Below are 27,439 nucleotides of genomic sequence, written 5' to 3' on the forward strand. Positions count from 1 at the left end.
GCCGGGACGCGGACCAATCACAGCAAGCCGTGACGTAATTTCGTCACGGCTTGCTGTGATTGGTCCGCGTCCCGGCAACATGGCCGCCCTGACCAATCACAAGCCGGGACTTCACGTAACCAAGTAAAAGCGCAAAATTTAAACAAACAACGCTGCCGGTTCCCTCGCTGAAGTCCAGGCTGCGTCGGAGAGGTGAGTATAGCGATATTTTTTATTTTAATTCTCTTTTTTACACATTATTACATTAATGTTGTTGCGATACCCGATACCCGATACCACAAAAGTATCGGATCTCGGTATCGGAAATTCCGATACAGCAAGTATCGGCCGATACCCGATACTTGCAGTATCGGAATGCTCAACACTACACACTATTAGATGCACACTGTTAGCATCTATTAGATGCACCTTTTCTGGGTGGCTGTGGGCTGCTATTTTTAAGCTGGGGCCAATATCCATGGCCCCTTACCAGCCCAAGAATACCAGCCCCCAGCTGTCTGCTTTAGCAAGTCAGTGGGAACCGCGGCTGTCTGACTGGCGGTGATGATTTTACCGAAGATCAAAAGCGTTTGCCGTGCTGTCATATGCATAACAAACACCCGACATGACTTCCTGGTGAAGTCCGTGTTCAGTGTCCGTGCCCGAACAGTAGGAGTTCGGTACGGACGCCAAACTTTACTGTTCAGGTTCTACACTTCACCAGATAAAGAAAAAAGTGACATAGTGCAACCCTGCACAGTAACAGGACCTCCCTTTTTCCACCCATTGAAAACAGCATCCTCAAAAGTAAAATATATTACAGCAGTAATAATGTGCCCTAAATGGCCCCTACAGTAACTATGTCCCCCACTTGCCACCATAAACCAATAATGTATGTGCCTCATTCTGGCCCTCATACAGTAATTATGTTCCCATCCTGGGCCCCATATGTCTCTCGCATCCTGGACTCCATATGTCCATTCCCCATATTTCTGTTTTTCTTTCGTAAAATAATTAAAAAAAAATCTTTTTACCTGTCTGTTCAGTGGTGTCCTCTTCCTGTGCCATGCACCGACGACGTGCGCAAAGACATCAGCTACCGGTCTCTGATAGGCTGGCGTCTGTTAAATAATGCGGCGCAGGAAGCCAATGGCTTTCTGTCCCGCAATACATTTCAACTGAATATGCGTCCAAACACTCACATTTAGCTGAAAATAGCGGGCACACAGAACCAGACTGGGACAACGTTTCTTGCCAGTTCGGTGATCCAGCAGCAATCTGAACAATTGCCGAATTCCAAACATTGTTCAAAAGAAGGCCTATTTCTGATCAGTCATGTATTCCCTCGAAACAGCAATCAGCCCCAACACAAAAGAGAGAAATAGTATTTTTAATTCGTGACCACACTGACTGTGCTTCGGCAGCAAAGATGTGTAATATCGATAAAATTATATGTATTTCTCTACAATTTATCTTTAGGCCACCTACAGAGGGGTTTACTATTCCTAATCAGACTTCAAAACCCCCCCCCCCATTGCATTATTTATCAGATGTATAATTTTATCAAAAAGCAAAGTTGGAAGCCATAGATATAGGTAAAGAAAAACTTTTTGTATAAAAGTGGTGATCAGATAACGAGCTTTTGGTGAAGGCGATGTGAGAGCGTCTACAATGGTGTCCACAACTTCATAGCTCTTTCTGCTGCCGTGCTTATAGTCCTTCTTTATATAATTTATCGCACGTTCAACGGATTTTTTGCTGTAGGCCTCCTTTACCTCTACAGACAGAGAGTCCCAGATTTTTTCTGCATCCACATATGGTTGAATTTTTGTGGCTGGAATATAATTTCCAGGCTCGATAATACATACCTGCAAGAGAAGAGAACAGTTATAGAATTATAATAGCTCCAGTTTTTGGGAGTGTTCAGTTTCTAAGGCTTGAGGTCACTTTTGTGCTTTTATCGATTCAATAGTAAATGTGGCACCACGGTACTAGGGCTCCTATACAGGCCTTCCTTAGGGTACTGTCACACAGTACCATTTTGATCGCTACGACGATACGATTCGTGACGTTCTAGCGATATCGTTACGATATCGCAGTGTCTGACACGCAGCAGCGATCAGGGATCCTGCTGAGAATCGTACGTCGTAGCAGATCGTGTGGAACTTTCTTTCGTCGCTTGATCACCCGCTGACATCGCTGGATCGTTGTGTGTGACAGCGATCCAGCGATGCGTTCGCTGGTAACCAGGGTAAACATCGGGTAACTAAGCGCAGGGCCGCGCTTAGTAACCCGATGTTTACCGTGGTTACCAGCGTAAACGTAAAAAAACAAACAGTACATACTCACATTCCGGTGTCTGTCCTCCAGCGTCTCAGCTTCTCTCCACTGTGTGAGCGTCTGCCAGCCGGAAAGCGAGCACAGCGGTGACGTCTGACGTCACCGCTCTGCTTTCCGGCTATGGCGCTTACACAGTGGAGAGAAGGAGAACGCCGGGGACAGACACCGGAATGTAAGTATGTACTGTTTGTTTTTTTTACGTTTACGCTGGTAACCACGGTAAACATCGGGTTACTAAGCGCGGCCCTGCGCTTAGTTACCCGATGTTTACCCTGGTTACCGGGGACTTCGGCATCGCTCCAGCGCCGTGATTGCAACGTGTGACCGCAGTCTACGACGCTGGAGCGATATTCATACGATCGCTGCGACGTCACGGATCGTGCCGTCGTAGTGATCAAAATGGTACTGTGTGACAGTACCCTTACCCCTGACCTGTACAATCTCTGTGCAGTCTGATAGAGAAAGCCTCAGTTTTTTTCACTGGATTCATATGGAATCTGAGTAGCAGCATTAGGCAATTCTATGGAGGTTCTATTACAGCTTCCTACAAAAATGGGCCCTAAGTCCTCTAACTCACAAAAGCTACTTCAGCAATTGTTTTCAATTTTGTACAATCTGATTGATACAATTTCCACATGACTGTGGTATGAATGTCACTTTTTCATCTGGCTGTTGAGTTAGTTGCTGCAGACTGTAGCTATTACATAACACAAAAATATATAATTTTCTGATTTTTAAGCCCATTGAGGACATTTTCCAATACACTTAAAGGGGTTGACCACCTTTGGAAACATTTTTACTTAACTGCATGTATATTGGGCTAAGAATATTTTTTTGCAATTGGGCTAGAAAAGAGAATGAACTGCACATCCAAAAGTTATATATTGATCTAATTACGCTAGGTAAAAATACATGTATAACTGAACATGAGGTTCTTAGTTTAACATTCTGATCACATTGTATGAAGCCCACTGCCATGTCATGGCGAACCTCTCAGTAGGTCCCTATCGCCTTAAAGGAGCAGCGTCGTGTGCTAACCTCCCATCGCAGCAACAATGCACCAGCAGGGCAGATGGCCTGGTGCCTCACAGCGCCCATGCTGCGAGCCTGAGTCCTCTTGACTCCAGACCACACCGCCCCACCAGCACAAAACCACAGCAACAATGGCCGCCACACAGCACCCACACCAAATGAAAGTAGCATTGAAACTCACCTTCCTCAAGCTCACAGATAATAGCAAAAAGCCCAGAGTAATAGTAAGAAGCCCACTGCCACATCACGGTGAACCTCTCAGTGGGTCTCTATCGCCTTAAAGGAGCGGTGATATTGCATGATCTGTCCCTTTTTTCGGATGTGCACTCCTCCCAATTGGCACAGATGATTTTAAATTAGCAGAAGATTGTAAAGAAAGGGGTCTAGCCCATTTTTCTATTATCTGGGAGCTTGAGGAAGGTGAGTTTCAATGCTACTTTTATTTGGTGTGGGTGCTGTGTGGTGGCCATTGTTGCTGTGGTTTTGTGCTAGTGGGGCAGTACGATTTGGAGTCATGAGGACTCAGGCTTGCAGCCTGGGTGCTGTGAGGCACCAGGCCATCTGCCCTGCTGGTGCATTGTTGCTGCGACGGGAGGTTAGCACACGACGCTGCTCCTTTAAGGTGATAGGGACCCATTGAAAGGTTTCCCGTGACGTGGCAGTGGGCTTCATACAGTCTGATCAGAATGTTAAACTAAGAACCTCATATTCAGTAATATTAAACTAAGAGCCTCATGTTCAGTAACTTTTTTGCCCAGCGGCATTAGCTCAATGTATGAGGTTTTGGAGGTATGGTCCATGCTCTTTTTTTGGTGTGTCTTTTGCAATTGGGTTTCATTACAGATTTTGCACAGTTTTGCATTTACAGGCTTTTTGTTTCCTTGCACATCCAACTTTACTGTAGTCTATTGCCGCAAATCAACTGAGAGGAGCTGAAAAATATAAAAAAATTGTTACTTATTCTCCCAATGGGTCATTAGAACGATCTCACTGATGGATGAGATCAGGGGCGGACACTGACAGCTTGGGGCCCCTGTGCAAGACATTTGTCTAGGCCCCCCTCCTTTTATGGCAACAAAGCTATAGATATATAGATATACACACACATACTGTATATATCTTACATAGTCTCCTTTACTATGTATATTGCTGTCCCTTATTAGATAGTGCCCTCTCTTGTTATGTACAGCTCCGTCCCTTACATATCAGATTATTTTTAGTGCCTTGTTCTTTTTTACATTCCGTCATCTCTTGTTAGATATAAACTGCAATGACGGCTGACGGAGCATGGTAAATCTTCTTTTCTAATGGAGGAGCTGATAGACTGGTCTTCTGGTCACCAGCTTCTCCATCAGCAGTCATTTTATATCTAACAAGAGAGGGAACTATGTAATAAAAGAGGGTGCTGTGATTTAAAAAATAACAAGAATGCACTATGTAAGGGACAGCATTGTACATGACAGCAGGAGAAGCTATATAATAAGGGACGGCACCATATATAACTAGAGAGGATGGTGCGTAATCAGGGATGGTGTTCTACATAATTAACCCCTTAATGACCAGAGGTATTCTTGCTTTTGCATTTTCGTTTTTGCTCCCCTGCTTCCCAGAGCATAACTTTTTTTGGGGGGGTCAAAATGGCCAAGTGAGGGCTTGTTTTTTGTGGGCTGAGTTCTACTTTTGAATGACAGCATTGGTTTTAACATATCGTGTACTGGAAAATGGGGAAAAAAATTCCAAGTGCGGTGAAATTGCAAAAAAAATGCAATGCCACAGTTGTTTGTTGTTTTTTTTACCATGTTTACTAAATGCTAAAATTGACCTGCCATTATGATTCTCCAGGTCATTATGAGTTCATAGACACCAAATATGTCTAGGCTCTTTTTTATCTAAGTGGTAAAAACAAATTCCAAAGTTTGTTAAAAAATTGTGCCCTTTTCCGCGACCTGAAGCGTCACCATTTTTCGTGATCTGGAGATACGATCTTTTGATCGGCCGTTATTGCATTTTAATGCAATGTTGAGGCGACCAAAAAAATGGAATTCTGGCGTTTTTTCTTTTTTGCCTGATTATGCTGTTTAGCGATCAGGTTACGGTAATTCTTTTTTTTATATTGATAGATCAGGCAATTCTGAATGCAGCAATACCAAATATGTGTATATTTGATTTTTTTAAATTATTTTATTTTGAATGAAGTGAAAGGGGGGTGATTTGAACTTTCATATATTTTTTATTTTTTTATATTTTTAAAGACATTTTTTTTTACTTTTTGCATGCTTCAATAGTCTCCATGGGAGACTAGAACCTGCAGTTGTCCAATTGCCTCTACTACACCCAGGCGATGATCAGATCGCCTGTATGTAACAGAAATGATCACTTGCTATAAGCGTCGACCACTGGGCAGCACTCACAGCAATCCAGCAATGACATTGAAATGGAAAGAAGGTGGGCACCACTTAATAAAGTACAAATACACCATACAGCCAGGTGCTACTCAATGCGCAACCAGAGTTATAAATAGTAAAGAAAAAGAGCGCAAAATATAGTACACACAAGGCAATAATAAATAGAAAGAGGCTTTATTACAGCAACAATGCCAAGACAGAGAAAAAATACAATTAAAAACAATTAAAATCATGACGGAGCGACATGCAAGACAATGAAAGGCAAGTAAAATAGGAAATGTGCAAAATTACAAAAATCTTCAAAAATTATTATAAAGGCAGTCAATATTGTGAATACATGATAAATCTGGTATAAAAGAGGCAATGAAAGGATTTCCAGGGAGAATGATGTCAAATGTCCATGGCTGGAAAAAAAAATATTGGGTGTCTAACAGGCTATGTGATATAATAATGAAATGTTCAAATAACTGTAGTAAGCCAACTGATCAATCTCCCTGAGAATCAAATCATATATAAATACCCCCCTGATAATTGTCATATATACAAAATATAAACATGCATGAATCAATGTATGAAGTCATAGATCACCAGAATGGAGATAGTCCATTAGAGGCTCAAACACACATGCAAACACTCAGAATATGTTTGTAACAAAATACTAAGGCAGAAATAAGCCACCCTTTATTAATATAGGATTAATAATGGATAGGTGTCTTATTGACGCCTCTCCATTATTAACCAGGCTTAATGTCACCTTACATTAGCAAGGTGACATTAACCCTTTATTACCCCATATCCCACCGCTACTCGGGAGTGGGAAGAGAGAAGCCACGTGCCAGAATAGGCACATCTTCCAGATGTGCCTTTTCTGGGGTGGCTGGGGGCAGATGTTTTTAGCCAGGGGGGGGGGGCAATAACCATGGTCCCTCTCTAGGCTATTAATATCTGCCCTCAGTCACTGGCTTTCTCTATTTGGTGGACAAAATTGCGCGGGAGCCCACGCCAGTTTTTTCCGTGATTTAACCCTTTATTCTAACAGCTAGAGCCCCCACATTTTGCACACACACACTCTACTAACATTACTAGTGAGGAATATGCAGAAAAAGGGATATGAAATGGTTTACTGTATGTAAACCATGTCTTATCCTGTCGGGTTTGATAAGGAGACAGCAAAAGCCGGCAATTGAATTACCGGCTTTTATGCTATATAGCGCTGTATGAAATATAAATGGATCTCCCCCACGTATAAGGGCAATGGGGTACTCGGCACCGGGTCCTTCAGTGCTCTGCGGGGATGTCACGGTGGCCCGACCCGGTCCGTGGCCCTTTGAGGGGCCTCCAATAAAAGAAGTAGTTTTTATGGTTTTGGGAAAGGTCTTTAAAGGGGTAGTTCGTGACGCCACCTGTGGTACTCAGTCAGGGTGACCGATGCTGCTTAGGGGTCCACTGGGGTGATGTGATGGCAGCTAAATGGTATACCTTCCCACAGGTGAAGTGTATCCCAAGGGCTTCCCAGAAGTGTAGATGGTGATGGTGGATGATGTAAGGCGCGGAGAATAATGAGGACACAAGGTTGCAGTCTCTTTACCTTTTACTGGAGGCTTCAGCATCCACAGTCCAGGGTACAGACCACAGGGTAGGCAGAGTCCAGCCGGTCCGAAGGCAAATCCAGAGTCCTCTTATCCAGGTGGAAATCAGTAGCCTACTAGCGCCTGTGTGTTGTAGTACCTCCCTGCTGAGCTTCCCGGTAAGGTCCTCACAACTCTTGTAGATGTTCTAGATGTTATTTCTTCCTCTCTGTCCCCCAAATGGTGTGGATAGGACAAACCCGTATGGCTGATGGCCTGAGGCTTGTTTATAGGGACCCTAGAGACGCCCCGATCCCCACAAGTTGCCACTGTGTCTTCTTAGGTATTAAGGTCGGGCAGCCAACTTGGAATTGACTGTCCTGCTGGTCTCTGAAGTAAAGCGTAGAGTCTATTACTCCCTCGGTGTTCTGGCCACCGCCTACGTGCCTCAGAAGGAGGCAGCCTATTTCAGGGCAGAACTCCTCCTGGTGTTTTCTCCTTGTGCTATGACTTCGTTTCTCACCCTCTACAACACAGTTCTCTTCGTGTCCTTTCTTAGGATGCTGCCGCACGTGGGGCAGGCGCAGCTCCGTAGCTTTCTGTTCTAGCTCGGCCTCCGACAAGATCCCACCTCTGCCAGGGGCCCTCTGTCTGCAGCTCCGATGTTCCTCCTTTCCCCCTGTCTGCCTGACAGGTGTTGCCTGGGCAAAGCCCAGCCAGCTTCTCTCTAACTTTCTATCCAGCCCACCAGTTTTACCCTTCTGTGAGGAATGCCCTAGTAGATAGGAGCAAGGCTCCCCCTGGTGGTCTGGAGTGTGAAGTGTGTGTATGGTTTGTGATACCTGGTAGGAAGATCTCCTTTATTACCTTCAGACGTAATATCACTCCCCCTGGTGGAGGAATGACATTACTGCAACGACCAGGACTCTGGGGCGCTGCATAAATATATATATATATATATATATATATATATATATATATATATATATATATATATATATATATATGTGTCTCACTGACATATATATATATATATATATATATATATATATATATATATATACCTATACTATGTGTATACATTTATTTTCTCTATTCTATTCTATCCTATCCTGTCAGTGTGATTTTACTGTACACCGCACTGAATTGCCGGCTTTTCTATAGAACACCAGTGCATATTTCTCGCAAGTCACACTGATGGTCCGTGTGTAATCCGTATTTTTCTCGCCCCATAGACTTTCATTGGCGTTTTTTTTGCGCAATACGCTGACAAACACAGCATGCTGCGATTTTCTACGCCCGTAAAATACAGCTGTGAAATATACGGCAGAAAGGAGCTGCCCCATAGAGAATCATTGGTCCGTGTGCAATGCGTTGTTTTGGCGCCTCTCATACGTCCTAGTGTGACGCCGGCCTAAGCCTAAAAATAACAAGGTCACACATATTGTATACATACATGTGTCTCCCCCGCACTGCACCCCTGAATACATGTATATGTATCCCATCATTAACATAATATTAGCTACCCACCAATCAAAAAATAAAGTGATAAGCCGCACTGTGCCCCCCAATAATATAAACTATTCGGTCTCTGAAGTATCATGCACACATTGCTTATTTTATTCCTTGCAGATTTGCCAGCAGATTTAAATCTGCATAATGTCAATTCTTACAGCGTATTTTATCCATATTAATAAGTGGGGAAAATACGTAACAAAAGCATGTAAAAAAATGTGGCTAAAAATAAATGTATTTTACCCAACTTTCTTTCTGCCAACACATTAGGATATGCAGCAGAATTTTCTCTTGCAAATCCTGAATGTGTGTGCGTAGCCTTAGTCCCTGTGCTTCATAGAATCATAATGAATTTGGAGGTGGGAGAAGACATTACCAGGTACTGGACATCCTCCGCCAGCTCCCAATTCATTACAAGTCCCTGACAGCGTCTTCTCCCATCTTTCAATTCATTATAAATTATACTATGCACCCTTCACTTCCCAATAAATTTTAAGTCCTGATAGTGTCATAATGAATTTGAGATGGTGGAGGACGCTATCAGGGGCTTAGCATCCTCCTCCACCAAGGATAATAGAAAAAATTGGAATCCGGCTCAACAGGACTGGATTTTCCTTTTCTTTTTATTTTTCATGAGTCATGAGTAAGACTGGCTAGTGCAGTCGAAACGCGTCGATTGGGTCATGTCGACCATATAAATTTTTCTTTTGTATGCACCATATTTTCTTTTGAAAAATAAAAAGAAAAGGAAAATCCAGTCCTGTTGAGCCGGACTCATATTTTTTCTTTTATCCTTGATGTGAGGCCAGGGCGAGGCCGATGTCTGAGCCCCAGGTGGATGAACATAGAGCAACTGGGTGAGCTGGAATCAAGATTCTGTAATCCTCCTCCACCACCTAATAATTTTACATCCATACTGTATATAACCTCCGTCTCCCAGTATATAAGTCCACCTTACTCCAATCTCAATTCCCACCCCTCTCATTGTTCTCTCCCCCAACCCATCATTGTCCTCTTCCCCACCAACATCAGTGTCCTCGCCATCACCCCCACCACACCTCAGTGTCCTTTCCCCCACTCCACTCATTGTCATCTCTGCTGTTGTGAATTCCGTTCTCGGGCTCCCTCCTGTGGTCATGAGTGGTACTTTGTTGTGTTCTGTTCGTGGGCTCCCTCTGGTGGCTTTGAGTGATACGGCTGGTCTTTAGCTGGGCTCCAGCTGCCTCGTTTTCTGCTATGCTGGCTGCCTATTTAACTCCACCTGGATCTTTACTTGTTGCCAGCTGTCGTTGTATTCAGTATTGGTTCAGATCTCTCTGGGACTTCTCTGTGACCTGTCTCCTCCTGGAGAAGCTAAGTTCATGCTTGTTCATTTTTTGCTCATTGCTTTTGGAAGATGTTTTTCAGTATATGATCAGTTCAGTCCAGCTTGCTTATATGCTATGTCCTTGCTAGCTGGAAGCTCTGGGGTTCAGAGTTGCGCCCCTCACATCGTGAGTCGGTGTGGGGGTCTTTTTGTATTCTCTGCGTGGATAATTTTGTAGTATTTTATACTGACCGCACAGTTCCCTTGCTATCTTCTGACTATTTAGTTATTAGCGGGCCTCATTTGCTAAAACCTGTTTTCATTTCTATGTTTGTGTTTTCCCCTTAACTCACCGTTATTATTTGTGGGGGGCTGTCTAAACTTTGGGGATATTTCTCTGAGGCAAGTGAGGCTTTGTTTCTCTCTAGGGGTAGCTAGCTCTCAGGCTGTGAAGAGGCGTCTAGGCAGAGTCAGGAACGCTCCACGGCTACCTATAGTGTGTGTTGATAGGATCAGGGTTGCGGTCAGTAAAGTTCCCATATTCCCAGAGCTTGTCCGATATTTCTGGTTTACCTATCCGGTCATTTCTAGTGTTCCTAACCACCAGGATCATAACACTCTGCCACCCCATCATTGTCATCTCCACCACCCCATCATTGTTCTCCCCACCACAACAGTGTCCTCTTCATCACCACATCATTGTCCTCTTCCCCACCAACATCAGTGTCCTCTCCATCACCCCCACCACACATCAGTGTCCTCTCAATCACCCCCATCATTGTTCTCAACCACCACACCTCAGTGTCCTCTCCCCAAACCGCATCATTGTTCTCTCCAACACACTTCAGTGTCCTCTCCCTAGAAAATTAGTTAAAAAAAACACCACTTACCTCTCCATCCGTTCCCTGCTGCATTGTCGTCACGGGCAACCTTCTCTGACACAGGCGTGCGCTGCTTATCAACATCATCAAGCCACACGTATCTGTGTCAGGGAGAAAGCAACAGGCAGGATGTAGAGGGAGCTGCAGCTCTGCAGCCTACAGGAGAAAATGGCAGTGTAGCTGCAGTGATTGCTCCTTGCTTGCCACGTAGGATGAGGACAACCTGGGCCTGGGTCCCCCTGGAGCCTGGAGCTCTGAAACAGACCAGATTTCCCTCAGTATTAGGCAACCTGCAAGGGCGCTCCTCCATCTCTGGGCCCCGATACAGCTGCATCGGTGGTATGTCTGCCCATGGATGAGATGGGTAAAGAGGTCGATCACTAGCTCTTGTTAGTGCAGCTTTCTTCTCACACTCACCAGCGCTTCTGTCCATGCAATGGCTGCTGGTGGAGGAGCACATGACCAGATTCTTTAATCTTTACAACATTTGACATGTTAACTTTATTCTGCTACAGGTCGATGTGATTATCCTGCACAAAAGATCACAGAGCATCGGGTGGCTGATGTGAATATGAGAGAGAGATGAGAACACGCACACACTGTGGACACATTCTCATGTCGCTGTCATGTCAACATCGGCCACCCGGTTATGTGTGATCCTGTGTGCAGCAAGCAGCCGCTTCACACAGGAGAGTGATGAGAACACACCTGTTCACTGACATATTTATTATAAAGGAATTCTGTGACATCTGTATCAGTGCCTGCCCTTATTGTCCCTGTGTTGCCAGGTGGTGCCACACTCGTTGCAGGTGACATGAAGCTACAACACTAGTTCTGTGTCCTCTTGAATTTGTAGTTCCATCTGTGCTGGGAGATCAAGAGTTATCTTTTGTTAGTGTTTGCTTCTCCCTGTTTGGTTTGGGTGGGGCAGCAAACTAATTAAGCTCCTAAAAGCCTGCTGTCCACTGCTGGTTATTATTTGACTAAGGGTACTGTCACACAGTGCAATTTTGATCGCTACGACGGTACGATTCGTGACGTTCTAGCGATATCGTTACGATATCGCAGTGTCTGACACGCAGCAGCGATCAGGGACCCTGCTGAGAATCGTACGTCGTAGCAGATCGTTTGGAACTTTCTTTCGTCGCTTGATCACCCGCTGACATCGCTGGATCGTTGTGTGTGACAGCGATCCAGCGATGTGTTCGCTTGTAACCAGGGTAAACATCGGGTAACTAAGCGCAGGGCCGCGCTTAGTAACCCGATGTTTACCCTGGTTACCAGCGTAAACGTAAAAAAACAAACAGTACATACTTACATTCCGGTGTCTGTCCTCCGGCGTCTCAGCTTCTCTGCACTGTGAGCGCCTGCCGGCCGGAAAGCGAGCACAGCAGTGACGTCTGACGTCACCGCTCTGCTTTCCGGCTATGGTGCTTACACAGTGGAGAGAAGCAGAACGCCGGGGGACAGACACCGGAATGTAAGTATGTACTGTTTGGTTTTTTTACGTTTACGCTGGTAACCAGGGTAAACATCGGGTTACTAAGCGCGGCCCTGCGCTTAGTAACCCGATGTTTACCCTGGTTACCCGGGGACTTCGGCATCGCTCCAGCGCCGTGATTGCAACGTGTGACCGTAGTCTACGACGCTGGAGCGATAATCATACGACGCTGCGACGTCACGGATCGTGCCGTCGTAGCGATCCAAATTGCACTGTGTGACAGTACCCTTACTTCAGAGAACATCTTAGTATCTGGCTTTGCTTCCCAATAGACATTCCTGATTTTGATGTAGGCTCATTTTTTGACTACTCTCCTGCCTTATGATTCTGTCCCTGCACTGATCTTTTGGTTCTGACCTGGCTACCGGACCATTCTGAACACTAACAGGGCCGCCATCAGGGCAATACTGTCCTTACTACTGTATGGAGCCAGGTGAGCTGCCACAAACTGGGAGCCTGGCCCACAGCAGGCCCTTCTCTCTTTGCTTCTGTTCACCAGGCCCCAGGGACAACAATTCAAAGCCATCACAAGCCAGATGCATAACAACACTGTAGTGATTTAAAGATACACGTACAGTATTGTCAATGCACCCGGCATGCAGAAATGGATGCTGTACCTTTAAGCTGGAGCCGGCCCGGGTGCATCATGGCCCTTCCTCATTCTGGAGCAGAGTACCATCTGTGTTGTCAGCAGGTGCTGGGCAGTGTGTGAGGAAACTGCATCCTGTGAGCGGAGACTGTGTCTGGCAGTGAGTGGCTGCTGAGGGGAGACTAGTGATGGGACTAGGGGAGTCTGTGTTCCACAGGGTGAGGACAGTGAGGGGACTGATGGGGGTCTGTGTCCCACAGGGTGAGGCTAGTGAGGGGACTTTTGAGGTCTGTGTCCCACAGGGTGAGGCTAGTGAGGGGACTGAGGGGGTTCTGTGTCCCACAGGGTGAGGCTAGTGAGGGGACTGAGGGGGTTCTGTGTCCCACAGGGTGAGGCTAGTGAAGGAACGGGGGTCTGTGTCTCACAGGGTGAGGCTAGTGAGGGGACTGAGGGGGTTCTGTGTCCCACAGGGGGAGGCTAGTGAGGGGGTGTCTGCATCCTGTGAGGGGAGGCTAGTAGGGGAAGGGTGCTGAGGGGAGTTTGCATCCAGCACGTGGAGGCTGCTGAGGGGAGTCTCTGCCACTTTGGCTGGGACTGACATAAAAATGCCTTAAGGAATTGGGCTCTATGGGACTGGATTCCTGTGGGCCTGGCAAAACATACATCAGGCAGTATCCTATACATATCTTAGGATGTATGTTGCTTTTTATTCACCTCTGCTGCTAAATAATAAAAAAGTAAAAATACAAGAGTCTCACCTGTACCCCAAATTGCTTCATTTCTAGTCGGAGACAATCACAGAATTTCTCCAGCCCAGCTTTGCTCATTGAATAACTGCTAGAGAGCATACTTAGGTATGCACCTGTGCTCGATAAAAACACCATGCGACCTGCAATTATTAAAAATAAATAAAAATCAATGCAAAGAAATGATAATAAAGCATTATAGGACCACGGAGGCTTCGACACAATCATTGTTTTAGGGTGGAAAAATGGTTCAAATTCAACTGGGCACCTGCACCAAATTCTTCTGAAATGGCTGTCAGAAAGGTGTGAAACTTTGGTCTTTATTCATTATGCATGAGTCAGTTCGAACGCTCCCTCATTATATATAGAAAAATCAAAGAAGCTATTTTAATAGCCCATTTCTGTGAGACGTTTCGGCCCTGTGTGTGAGCCTTTTTCAAGATGTCAATGGTCTAGATCCAGTGTCTCCTCTCTTCCCACAATTGCAGTCCTCCTTCCCTGCTCCATGTAAATGACGCGTCCTATGCCATCCACACAGTGTCCTTGATCGTGCTCCTGTGCAGGCACACTTCTATCTGCCCTGGCGAGGGCTGAGCAAAGTGCTGTAATGCGCATGCGCCGGGAAAGGTCAAAGAGCACTGAGGATCTGGAAGTAAAGCTCACACATGCGAACTACTGTGCTTTGCTCAGCCTTCAGCAGGGCAGACAGGAGTGTGCCTGTGCAGGAGTGCAATAGTGGACACTATGTGAATGATGTAGGACACGTAATCTACATGAAGCCAGGCAGAAAGAGGCAATTGTGAAAAGAGTGAAAAGTGCTCTACTCGTTAGTCCCATAGACAATGGAGTGGAGACCAAGAATGAGTCGCACCATGGGGTAGGGGTTACTCGGTACCGGGTCCTGCTGTTTCACAGGGGGATGTCAGAGTGGCTGCGACCCGGTACGTGGCCCTGGGTGACCATGTAAAAGGGAAAGGTCTTTTAAGGGATAAAGTTTATGTTCGTGACGCCACCTGTGGTATTCGGTCAGGGTGACCGACGCAGCTAGATGGTATACCTTCCCACAGGTGAAGTATGTCCCCAGGGCTTCCCAGTATAAAGATGGTGGTATGGTGAGAGGTGCAGAGAAGAACGAGGACACAGGATTGCAGTCTCTTTACCTTGTTTACTGTTGGTTTCAGCAGACACAGTCCAGGGCACCAGATCACGGGGCAGGTAGAGTCCGGCCAGTTCAGAGGCAAGTCCAGAGTCCCCTTATCCAGGTGGAGAATAGAAGCCTTCCTTTGCGCTGTAGTGGTGTGGTCCCTTACTGCAAAGCTTCACATAAGGTCCTCACAGATGTTATTGCAGCGCCCCAGAGTCCTGGTCGTTGCAGTAATGTCGCTCTGCCACTAAGGGGAGTGATATTACGTCTGACTGCACTAAAGGAGTTCACCTGATCAGGTAACACTCACACCACACTTCACACTCCGGCCACCAGGGGGAGTGGTTCTATCTAGTAGGCCACTCCTCACACTCTGGTAAAACTGGGGGGTTGGACAGGAAGACGGAGAGAAGTTACTGGGAAGAGCTAGAGAGAGGACCTGTCAGGGATGGGATCCTGGCAGATTCTTAAGAACAGCGCAAACCAGTGAGTAACGGGAATACAGCAGAGAGGCAAAAGGGCCAGAAGGAGCCGTGCTGTAAGATCGAGGCAACATCCTTCTGAGGCGCAAACAGTCGGTGGCCGGAACGCCGAGAAAGTAAGAGACTTTAAGCATAATTCAAACCACGGCAGGACAGCCAATTATAGGTTGGCTGTCTCACTGAAACACCTAAGCAGACAACGGAGGCAGCTGTGGGAGAGGGGCGACTCTAGAGTCCCGGAAGAACTCCAGGCCTACCCCGTCATACGGGTGCGTCCTAGCCATAGTATCTGGGGGACGGAGAGAACGAAGATCAGAGACAGACACAGCAGTTGTGAGGACTATCCCGGGGTGCTCAGCAGGGAAGGACTACAACACATAGGCGCTAGAAGGTAGACACTGATTCCCACCTGAAAAGGGAGCTCCGGGTGTGCCTTTGGACCGGCCGGCCTCAGACAGCCCTGTTAACAGTGCTCCAGATTGAGCACCTTGAAGCCTTCAGTAAAGAGGTAAAGAGACTGCAAACTGGTGTCCTCGTTATTTACTGTGACCTGCACCGCACCATAACATCGTCACCATACCTCCACCTTCATTGTACGCCCCTCAGCAGGGTCACGGGCCGGGTCTAGCCACCGTGACAACCCCAAAGCAGAGACTCACAGGCCCGGTACCGGGTACCCCTCGGCAGTGGGGCGCTACATTATCTCTCTCTCTGTCCCCCGGATAGGATAGGACAAAACCCGTATGACTGGTGACTTGAACCTGTTTATATGGTCTCTTAGATGACCCGACTCTGCGGGGTGTCAACGTGCCTCCTGGGTGTGGGTGCGGACAGGTAATGTGCAATTAGCTGTCCTGCCAGTCTCTGATGTAAGGCGTGGAGGTCCTCACAACCTCGGTGTTCTGGCTACCGGTGTTTCTCAGAAGGAGGCAGCTTGCTCGGGGCTGGTCCCCTTCTGGTATCCTCTCCTGTGCTCCCTCTCCTGCATGCTCGCTGCAATCAATTCTTCTTTCATTCAAAGTGTCTCTTTCTGGGAGCTGCAGCTCTGGGGGCATGCACAGCTCCGTGAACCCCCCCCCCTGTCCTCCTCAGACGGATGTCTGGAACTTTCTAACTTTCCCTACAGACTACCAGTTATATATATATGGGGAGTCACCTAGTAAATAGGATCAAAAGCTTCCCCTGGTGGCCTGGAGTGTGAATGTGTTGCATGTTTGTGGTACCTGGTTACAGTTATCCTTTCTTGCCTCTGAACGTAGCATCACTCTCCTCAGGAGGAAAGCAATGCCACTGTGACGACCAGGACCCTGGGGTGCCACAACATCATGGACACCTTCACTTCATTGGGCAGCATGACTGCTCAGTGGTTAATACTGTAGCCTTGCAGTGCTGGGGTTCTGTGTTCAAATCCCACTAAGGACAACATCTGGAAAGAATTTATATGTGCTTCCCATGTTGGCGTGGGTTTCCCCACACACTCCAAGAGCCAGTAGCATAGCTACTGGAGGGCAGAAGGGCTATTGCCTCAGGCCCCATTACATGAAGGGGCCCACCAGGAGTCACTGCCAAGTTTTTGATGAGGCAGAATATAGCACAGGAGGAGAGCAGGAAAGTGCCTGCTCCCTGGCCTGACGGAGATTCTGCACGCCAGCTAGAACTGTGGCCAGTTGCAGAGTCTCCCTCCTGCAGTGTAAAGTGAAGGCTTTACTGACCTGTGGAGCTTCTGCCGGGTTGCAGTTTTGTACACGCTCAGATTGGCTCAGGCACACTGGGACTTAATGCCCACCTTCCATTTCTCTCAGACAATTCCTTCTCCTGCCTCACTGCCAGCAAACTTCATCAGTAAGTGGGGATAGAATTTATTAGATTGATTAAATGAAGGCATATCATGGTCACTGGGGGGGTGAATGTGAGAGGATGGGTGTATTGGGGGGGCCTGAAGTGGGGTGGGACAGGGCACGGGAGAGTGAATGTGAGAGGATGGGTGTATTGTGCAGGCTGAAGTGAGGGAGGGGGACATGGCACTAGGGGCTGATTATTATACTGTTTTGTTAGGAGATTATATGCACGTATATAACTATACAAGTACTAGTTGCTGTCTGGGGGGTTGAAGCTGGGGAGGTAAGGGGCTTTTGATACTTACCAGCTGGGTCTTTTACCAGTATTAGTGTAGCAAACACCCATATAGTAACCATGAGTGTCTCCTCACATTTAAAGGGAATCTGTCACCCCCCCGGGACGTATTCCCGGTCTTGTTGCTGAGAAATGTTACAGTGGGAACGGAAAGTATTCAGACCCCTTTAAATTTTTCACTGTTCGTTTCATTGCTGCCATTTGGTAAATTCAAAAAAGTTAATTTTTTTCACATTAAAGTACACTCTGCACCCCATCTTGACTGGAAAAACAGAAATGTAGACATTTTTGAAAATGTATTAAAAAAGAAAAACTGAAATATCAAATGGCCATAAGTATTCAGACCCTTTGCTCAGTATTGAGTGTTGCATAGTTTGGCCTCAGAAGAAACTTGTGAGAGTAGATTATATGGGGTAATTCAACTTTCATCTTCACAGAACATGAGGTACATGCATCAGCTTCTTAATACAGTATAACAGGAAGTCTGAAAGACTTTCTCTCTTTCATAGACTTACATTGTGCACTTGTGACGTAGATTCTAACTTCTGGCCAGTCAGAAGCTACGCTCACAAGTTTGAGCCGCATGACTGGAGCGATGCTAAAAAACGCTGAATACGCCGGAGGATGAGTATATGACCAGAGAACTGGACTTGCACTTAAAACACCCCTCTAGTGGTGAGAAAAAAACTCTGCTGGAGTGGTGCTTTAATAATTAAATAATAGGCAATTTATTATTATAAAGTTAATTACAGCTTGGAATAAATGTCTGCCGTCACTTCATATGACTGCAGACTGCCAAATCATGACAGGGAGCGCCTTCTGCATGAGCCTCCAATATCACTGGTATTATCAGGCGGTCATGGACCCCATATTTGCTATGTGCATGTGTCGACTAGAAAGGTTTGGTTTCTCTCAATAGAAGAGAATTCAGAGAAGCCGAAAGAGTAATCGCATGACTGCCTGCTCGAATCTGTGATACTGGGGCCATTGTTACTGTACATGTAGGGACTCAGGGGACATTATTAAATGTTAAGTGGGCACTTAAGCATTATTGTTGTAGGGGCACTCAGTATTGTGACCATCAAAGTTGCATATGGGGTATTATTACTTTTTAGGGACCAAATGCGAAGGGCACTAGCACAGGGCATTAATATTTTTAGGGGGGAATTTTACTATCTAGAGAGCACAAAGATTGCATTATTACTATGTAGGGCACAGTGGTGGCAGTAATATGTGGAACGGTAAGAGGAGCATGGTTATTGTACCGCACAGCAGGTGCAGTAATACTGACACATACGGCAGCAGCGGCTCAGTATTGGGGCATCAGCAGAATGAGTAGTTTGCACAGGTTGAGCATAGATGGGGACGGTACAGGAAATGTGAGAAGTCAGATGTGTTGTTGTTGTAATCTCTGCAGATGAGTCCTGGCTGGAGAAGTTGTAATGTTGGTCTGGGCCAGATGGAAAAGATGGGAAAAGTGAACGACTCCATAAAAAGTCAGCTGTAAGTCACCGTCTATAACCGTACTGTGATCTGATTATTTTCAATCACAGCACGATCATCTGTTGTACCCCTATGCTCACAATTATTGTGCACCACGTAGCTGTAGTCAAGATTACCAGGCTAGGGACCCACTCAGATTTTTCGCCCACCCCAAGCTGAAACCCTAGCTACGCCTCTATCAAGAGCACACAGGCAGGGAATCTGGATTGCGAGTCCCAATGGGGACAGTGATATTGATGTCCATAAAGCGTTGCAAGATATGATGGCACTGTATAAGCAAGCATAATAAATAAATAATAATTCAAAACATTCTAGAACCCTGAGCTCAGGAACACCGAGAGTTCCAGTGGTCAGATACCCAGTGACCAGCAAGTTATCTCCTACTCCATGTTTTTATTTTTTAATTATTATTATTTAAAAAAAAAAAAAAAAAATAGCCCTTTATAGCCAAGGTTACTCATTGCTTCCATTCATATAATCCATTTAGCTTCTTTTGAAAAAAAAAAACAATTTATGAAGGTCGCCCCCTTGTGGTGGTATGGGAGCATGTTCCAAGCTCAAAAAACCAACACATTTGATTCACCGTGTGTCTACCTTATATGATTTATAAGACACAAAAGGAAAAAATTATGAACTTACCACGTTTCAATAGTATTGATGCTTGGATTAATATACCATGGGTCCAGCTGGTGAAGATCAGTGATCTTAAAGTTAGAAAAAGTGGCATTTTCACTGATAAAATAATAAATTGTTATTCTGGATATATTAAAAAGTATTCCCATATAGAAAAAACACACATCTGGGAATACTTTTTTTAATGTATCCAAAATAAAAATGTATTATTTTACTGGTGGAAATGCAGATTTTTCCCACTTTTCTTCAAGATTTAGAGGACACATTGAGACTAGTCCCGTTCTAATAAAATGCTCACTGATCGGTTTGTTCAAACTGCAAATTTTTGTGCTTATAATACAGATGGACAAAATTGTTGGCACATTTCTGTTAGCATGGCCTATCAGTATTTGGTCAGTATTTCCCATCAGTATTTGTACGTCACAAACCAGGAATGGAACAATCAGAAGAAAAATATAATAGAAACACGTCACAACTTCTGGATTTATCACCCACTCCTGATTTTGCCTTACAAATATTGAGGTAAAATATTGATCAAATACTGAACATGTGAACATGGCCTTAAAGAAAGTCCCACAATGGTCACTGAAATAACTTGAAACTGACAAAAGACAAAAGTCCACGTGTGTAATAATAATTATGTTGGTGAAATATAACATACATTGCAAAGATAGTCGTTAGTTATTTCATTGATTATGACGTACTATGGGTATTTGAATGTCCCACAGGACAAACAGACACATGCAACTCTATACTTGTAGACTATTCACAGAGAAGCTAAACGCTCAGCAACTAAAGGCCTCTGGCTGCAACAACATCCCTGTTAGCAAGATCTGGGTAAGGGTTAGGTGTAATAAGAAATGATAATCACTATCTGTTATGTCACCTTATAGTACAGATCTCACCTTTGCTTTTCCTGATAAGTGGAGCAAAAGCCAGGGTTGTCCTAATACTTCCCAAAAGGTTGACATCAAGAACGTTCTGGTATCTATCTATTGTTTGCCATTCGACCATTCCGTATGCGAATACACCTGCATTGTTCACAAGTCCCCACAGCCCTGAAAGAAAAGAAAATAATCAAAGTAGTGCAACGTGGCATAGGGCAGTAGCCGTGGGATAGATACTTGTCTTTCACCCCCAACTTCATGTTGCACCCAAGCTACATGAAGATGGGGGTTCTGGCTGAGTGTGTGGGCTTAGTTTATGGGGGTCTACGCACTTGTAGGCCGTATGATGCCAGTATGATGTGTTTAGCCAGATCTTTACCCTTAGGACCATCCAACTAGGCCCACATCCATTCTTCTCTCCTTTTCTAGCCTCGGATCAGATCCATGATCCACTTTGCCTTGGTAATATGGGGCACTTTCTCAGGGATAGAGGCCATTGTAAGGGTCGGTGGGAAACCCACTGGCATCTGGGCACGCAAGACTTCCAGTCGCTTGGCCCTTCAATGGGTCAAGAACCAGACCAGCATAAGGGGTTCAACCTCCGGCTCATCTACCTCTGGTTCTCTGTCAGGGGTCCCAGTGACCTTCTCTGCCAGGCCACCCAGTCTTATCTCTCCCTCCACCAACTCCATTAGTTGCCACAACCAACCGCGTCCTATCTCCTCATTGGGCTGAATGTTAAATGTGAGGCCTTCTCTTGCCATCATGAGTTTCCACTCAGTCATCATGCAGTACTGCTTGCTCCAACTTCCAACAGACTATTGGCGCCGCTCCACCTTTCACTGTTTTGGATTTTCTTGGGCTCACATCCTGTTTCCTGGTTGCCTCTGTCCGTTTTCTTTCATTATGTTTCACTGGGCGGGCCTTCTCTTTTCACTTTGCCCTACTGGGGAGGGGCACCTCGTACTACAGGCTGGCACTTCCAGGTAAGACACTCCCTTTAGTAGGCGAAACCCTGGAGGGCTGGACGGTTCTTTGTGCCTTTCATTTTTTCTACACCCACGATGGCTTCTTGAACTGCACCATTAACCATCATTTTAAAGTCCATACTGGGCATCATTTTAGACCACATAATGGCCGCTATTGTCCATGCAGTTTGAGTCTTCCCGCATGCATGCGATTTTCCTGGTGAAAGACTCAAATCTGCCGACTATGCCAAGTGTAGGAAGTGTGTTGCCGATGCCGACGTCACGGGTCAAATATAATCACCATGCGAACCATATTTTGCCCGCAGTCTAGAGTTTGGTACGTATGTCTTATTGGTTTTGCTTTCACTAGCACAGGCAGGGAACAGGACATGGTTCAGGAAAAGGTGCTTTGCAACAAACAAAATTTTTTACTTCTAATATACTGTATGTCCCTATGGAATCTGGCTGTGAAAGTATGGCAAGTGTCATCATAAGAGGAAAGAGGAAGAACTCTTTTCATGCAGACTCTGCAAGGATTTACTGTGTAAACTGCATAATCGAAATTCATATGATTTGCATCACAAACTCTTGTGTCCATTAGGCCCATGCACACAGTAAATATTGCCATGTTACACATTTATGTGAATCACTTTTTTTGCTTTTTCTTACTGATCCGAGCCACAACATATGAAACCTGTGCGTTTGTTTAGCTGTGTCTGTAGACCTCTGGGCAAGCTGTGCACTGTAATTTCAAGAACAGGAAATGCAAATTTGTAACAAGTCAAAAGATAGGAGTGCAGCAATGTTATTTTGGGGGTTTATTCACACATCTATTTTGAACATACTTGTGCTATCCATTTTTTAAGTGGACAGATCTTGTACAGTATGTACTTGTATGAGTCTTTTCATAGGTTTCATGAGTCTTTTCATAGGTTTTTTTTTTCTAGCAGGCCAATGAGCAACAAAAATTAACCCTATGTGTTGTACTTTGATCCAATTTGAAGATCACATACTTATTCTAATGAATGGTTCAGCAAAAAAAAAAAATTGCCAGCATATGAATGCAAATGGAAGGTATCCTTTTGTTGCCTTTTTAAATCACAGACATGTGGATAAAATCTTTTTTTCATGTGAAGATTTTTTACAAGGATTTTGGAGCAGAATTTTTGTGATTTATTGTACATTTTTAGGAGGAGTATAAAAATCCAAAAGGATATTACATTAGCAATGCTGTCTGAGAATTTAGGAAATTCCACGAACTCGCTGGAGAGAATATATGCAGGAAAAATTTACCAGCTTTGCAGATTTGAAAACAGTGTAATGGATAACTGAATTTACAGGAGAAACAATTTTTTTTAACTTGTCGCCTGTAAAATCTGTGTCCTTGTCAACTGAATGCCAATACTGCAACACCATGCATTCCTTGTAATGCATAAGGTAGAATGCAAGGAGAATCACACCACATCAACAAATAAATCTGCAGCAGTATTTATGGCTGTTTCAATTCCACTGCTGGAGATCTGCAGCAGAAATGTGCCGTGTGCCATCACAGGAACACAGCCTAAGGCCGGTTTCACACGTCAGTGGCTCCTGTACGTGAGGTGACAGTTTCCTCACGTACCGGAGACACTGACACACGTAGACCCATAAAAATCAATGCATCTGTTCAGATGTCATTGATTTTTTGCGGACCGTGTCTCCGTGTGCCAAACACGGAGACATGTCAGTGTTCGTGGGAGCGCACGGATTACACGGACCCAATAGAGTCAATGGGTCCGCGTAAAACACGGACCTCACACGGACATTCTCCGTCTGGGGTCCGTGTGCGTGCAGGAGACAGCGCTACAGTAAGCGCTGTCCCCCCCACATGGTGCTGAAGCCGGTATTCATATCTTCCCTGTAGCAGCGTTTGCTATAGAGAAAATATGAAGAATAGTGTTAAAAATAAAGATCCATGTGTCCGCCGCCCCCCCACCCCCTGTGCGCCCCCCCGCTGGTCAGAAAATACTTACCCGCTCCCTCGCTCCTTCCTGGTCTGGCCGCGGCTTACTGTATGCGGTCACGTGGGGCCGATCATTTACAATCATGAATAGTCGGCTCCGCCCCTATGGGAGGTGGAGCCACATATTCATGACTGTAAATGATCGGCCCCACGTGACCGCATGCAGGAGAAGCCGCGGCCAGACCAGGAAGGAGCGACAGCCGACGGGGGACCCGGGTAAGTATTTTCTGACCAGCGGGGGGGCGCACAGGGGGTGGGGGGGCGGCGGACACCTAAATCTTTATTTTTAACACTATTCTTCATATTTTCTCTGCAGCAAACGCTACTGCAGAGAGGATATGAATCGCAGCTTCAGCAGCTTCAGCACCATGCAGAGTGGGTACCACACGCTCCGTGTGGTACCCACTCGCCATACGGGCGGCACACGTGTGCCGCACGTATGGCCTCCCGTGAGTTCCCAGGCACACGGACACGGATAACTCCGGTACCGATTTATTCCGGTACCGGAATTATCTGGACGTGTGGGACAGCCCTAAGGCCGGTTTCACACGTCAGTGGCTCCAGTAGGTGTAGTGACAGTTTTCTCACGTACCGGAGACACTGACACACGTAGACCCATTCAAATTAATGAGTCTATGCACATGCCTGCGTGTTTTCACTATCTGTGTGTCCATGTGCAAAACACGGAGACATGTCCCTTTTTCTCCGGCAGCTCGGTCCGCAAAGCGTCCTGCACACGGAGAATAGTGTGCACTCTCCTCCGTGTGCACGTACCGCCGCAGGAGAAAGAGCGCTACAGTTAAGCTGTCCCCTGCGTGTGGTGCTGAAGGCGGCATTCATCTCTTGTCCCCTGCTGTGCTCGTAGGAGAGAAGAGATGAAAATCATTTTTTTTTTGTTAAAAATAAAGTTTGGGGGTCACCTCCCGCCTCCCACTTGCGTGTGCCCGTCCGCTTGCAGAGAAATACTCACCCAGTGTTATGATCCTGATGGCAAGGATCACAAAAACTGACCTGCTAGGTAAACAGAAATTTAGGACAAGCTCTGGGGATGTGGGAGCTTTACTGACCGCAATCCTGATCCTCTCAACACACACTATAGGCAGCCGTGGAGCCTTTCCTAAAATCCTAGACGCCTCTTCACAGCCTGAGAAACTAGCTACCCCTAGAGAGAAAACAAAGCCTCACTTGCCTCAGAGAAATTACCCCAAAGTTTAGACAGCCCCCCACAAATAATAACGGTGAGTTAAGGGGAAAACACAAACGTAGAAATGAAAAACAGGTTTTAGCAAATGAGGCCCGCTACACTAAATAGTCAGAAGATAGCAAGGAATCTTTGCGGTCAGTATAAAATGCTATCAAAAATAATCCACGCAGAGATTACAAGAACCCCCACACCGACTCACGATGTGAGGGGCGCAACTCTGCACCCCAGAACTTCCAGCAAGCGAGAAATCACATATAAGCAAGCTGGACTGAACTCATTATATACTGAGAAACATTTTCAAGGAAATAATGAGCAAACATGAACTAGAAAGACTTAGCTTCTCCAGGAGGAGACAGGTCACAAGGGAAGTCCAGAGAGATCAGAACCAGTACTGAATACAACGACAGCAGGCAACAAGTAAAGGTCCAGGTGGAGTTAAATAGGGGCCAGACCAGCAGAAAACGAGGCAGCAGGATTCCAGCTACAGACCAGCAGTAACGTTAAAGGCCACCAGAGGGAGCCCAAGAACAGAACTCACACAGTACCACTCATGACCACAGGAGGGAGCCCGAGAATGGAATTCACAACACCCAGCTCCCGCGATGCCTCCTCTCAGAGCCGGCAGCTTGTCCTGTGTGAGCGGTCACGTGGTACCGCTCATTACAGTGATGAATATGCGGCTCCACCTCCCATGTACCTAGAAAATTTAGTATTTTGTTAACTGATCAAAATAAAGTATTAGGGCTCATGTATGTAGATGTCTGTGGATCTTGGTCCAATCATGGACTGCAATGCATGGACTGCCCGCGGATCCCCCATAGCTTTCATGATCTAGACCTGCAATCTGTGCTCGGACGATTTTCACAGATGTATAAATGAAACTATGTAACACTTCTATCTTTGATAGCATTCTTAATTTGCAGCATTTTTTTCCAAACTTGACAAAAACATTTGTACAGCACTACACATAAGATACTTTATATACTCTTATGTGCCTTTATGAAAGGGCCAGACTGGCCATCGGGCAGTTCTGGCAAATGCCAGAAAGGCCGGTGGCACTTGTGGGCTGCTCGCCAGCGCTGGTTTCCCCCCCGCCGCCGACTCACTCCCCCAGCAGCCCCGCCGCATTCAACTATACTGGCGTCTATGACGCTGGTACAGTTGAATGCAATGATGGAGGAGAGAGCGTCTGCTGATGCTCCCTCTCCCATCATTCCCCGTTCTGCCTCTGACACTGCGGGTGCGCGATGACGTCATATCATCGCGCACGTGCTGTGTGTCGGGCGGGCAGACTACAGCCGCTGAGACCAGAGCCGGGAGCAGCGCGGGGCACGAGGAGAGGTGAGGAGAGTGTTTTTTGTTATTTTTAAATATATCAATGAGTGATAACTGGATTGTGGGGCTATTGGGGGGGCTGTATTACATTCTATGGGGGGGATTTATTACAGTCTATTGGGGCTGGCTGCATTACATTCTATGGGGGCTGGCTGCATTACATTCTATGGGGGCTGTGCTGCATTACATTCTATGGGGGGCTGGCTGCATTACATTCTATAGGCTGTTCTGCATTACATTCTATGAGGGCTGTGCTGCGTTACATTCTATGGGGGCTGTGCTGTATTACATTATATGGGGGCTGGCTGCATTACATTCTATGGGGGCAGGTTGCATTACATTCTATGGGGGCTGTGCTGCATTACATTCTTTGGGGGCTTGTTATGGACTGGAGATTTAGGAGCGACATGCGACGAGCTCTGAGCAGGTGGTAACTATACTGACCGCAGTTCCTGATCTTAACACAACACTAGAAGTAGCCGTGGGATGTTCCTGTCACTCCCTAGACACCTCGTCACAGCCTAAGAACTAACTACCCCTAAAGGTAGAAACAGGAAAGCTATCTTGCCTCAGAGAAAATCCCCAAAGGATAGACAGCCCCCCACAAATAATGACTGTGAGTGGAGAGGGAAGTGACATACATAGAATGAAACAAGATGTAGCAAAGGAGGCCAATTCTAGCTAGACAGATAGTACAGGACAGATCACTGTGCGGTCAGTAATAAAAACTAGAAAAAGTCCACCGCAGAGAATGCAAAAATCTCCACACCTGACTAAAGGTGTGGAGGGCAAAATCTGCTGCCCAGAGCTTCCAGCTTAGCTGAATAGATCCATACTGATAAGCTGGACTAAGAGAAAAACATAGAATGTGCTGAACAATCAAGTCCACAACAAATGGACTGCAAAAGGACAAGCAAGGACTTATCTTTGCTGAACTGGTCAGAGTGTCAGGGAAATCCAAAAGAGCTGTAACTCCAAGCAGGAACAATTGACAACTGGCATTGTCTGAGGGACAAGGCCAGACTAAAATAGCCGAGCCAGAAAGACGATCAGTGGAAGCAGCTGCTGATGCTAAATCCAAGAAGCAGCCATTCCTGTCATGGTTCCCAATGGCAAGGGAACGTAAGAAACATATAAGTAACGAACGAGCTCTCGGGTGATGGAAACTCGAGTTGACCGTGAGCTAAATCTACCACACAACTAACAGTAGCCAGGGAGCATACCTACGGCTTCCTATATGCCACGCGCCAGCCGGAGGACTAACTACGCCTGGTAGAGGAAGAAAC

General features: G+C 45.9%; 1 protein-coding gene across 1 annotated transcript in view; it reads right to left on the reverse strand.

Annotated features, from left to right (window-relative positions):
* Positions 1-1,353: 1,353 nt before the first annotated feature.
* LOC143804485 (retinol dehydrogenase 7-like) overlaps positions 1,354-27,439 on the reverse strand; it is a 35,281-nt gene continuing 9,195 nt past the window's right edge. Inside the window, exons 2-4 of the mRNA XM_077282617.1 lie at positions 20,663-20,815; positions 13,875-14,005; positions 1,354-1,847 (exon numbers count right to left, since the gene is read on the reverse strand). Coding sequence (XP_077138732.1) covers positions 1,485-1,847; positions 13,875-14,005; positions 20,663-20,815 — 647 coding nt within the window. The 3' untranslated portion in view covers positions 1,354-1,484. The remainder of the gene's footprint in view (positions 1,848-13,874; positions 14,006-20,662; positions 20,816-27,439) is intronic.

Source organism: Ranitomeya variabilis, chromosome 2 (assembly GCF_051348905.1).
Source record: "Ranitomeya variabilis isolate aRanVar5 chromosome 2, aRanVar5.hap1, whole genome shotgun sequence".
Lineage (NCBI taxonomy): Eukaryota > Metazoa > Chordata > Amphibia > Anura > Dendrobatidae > Ranitomeya > Ranitomeya variabilis.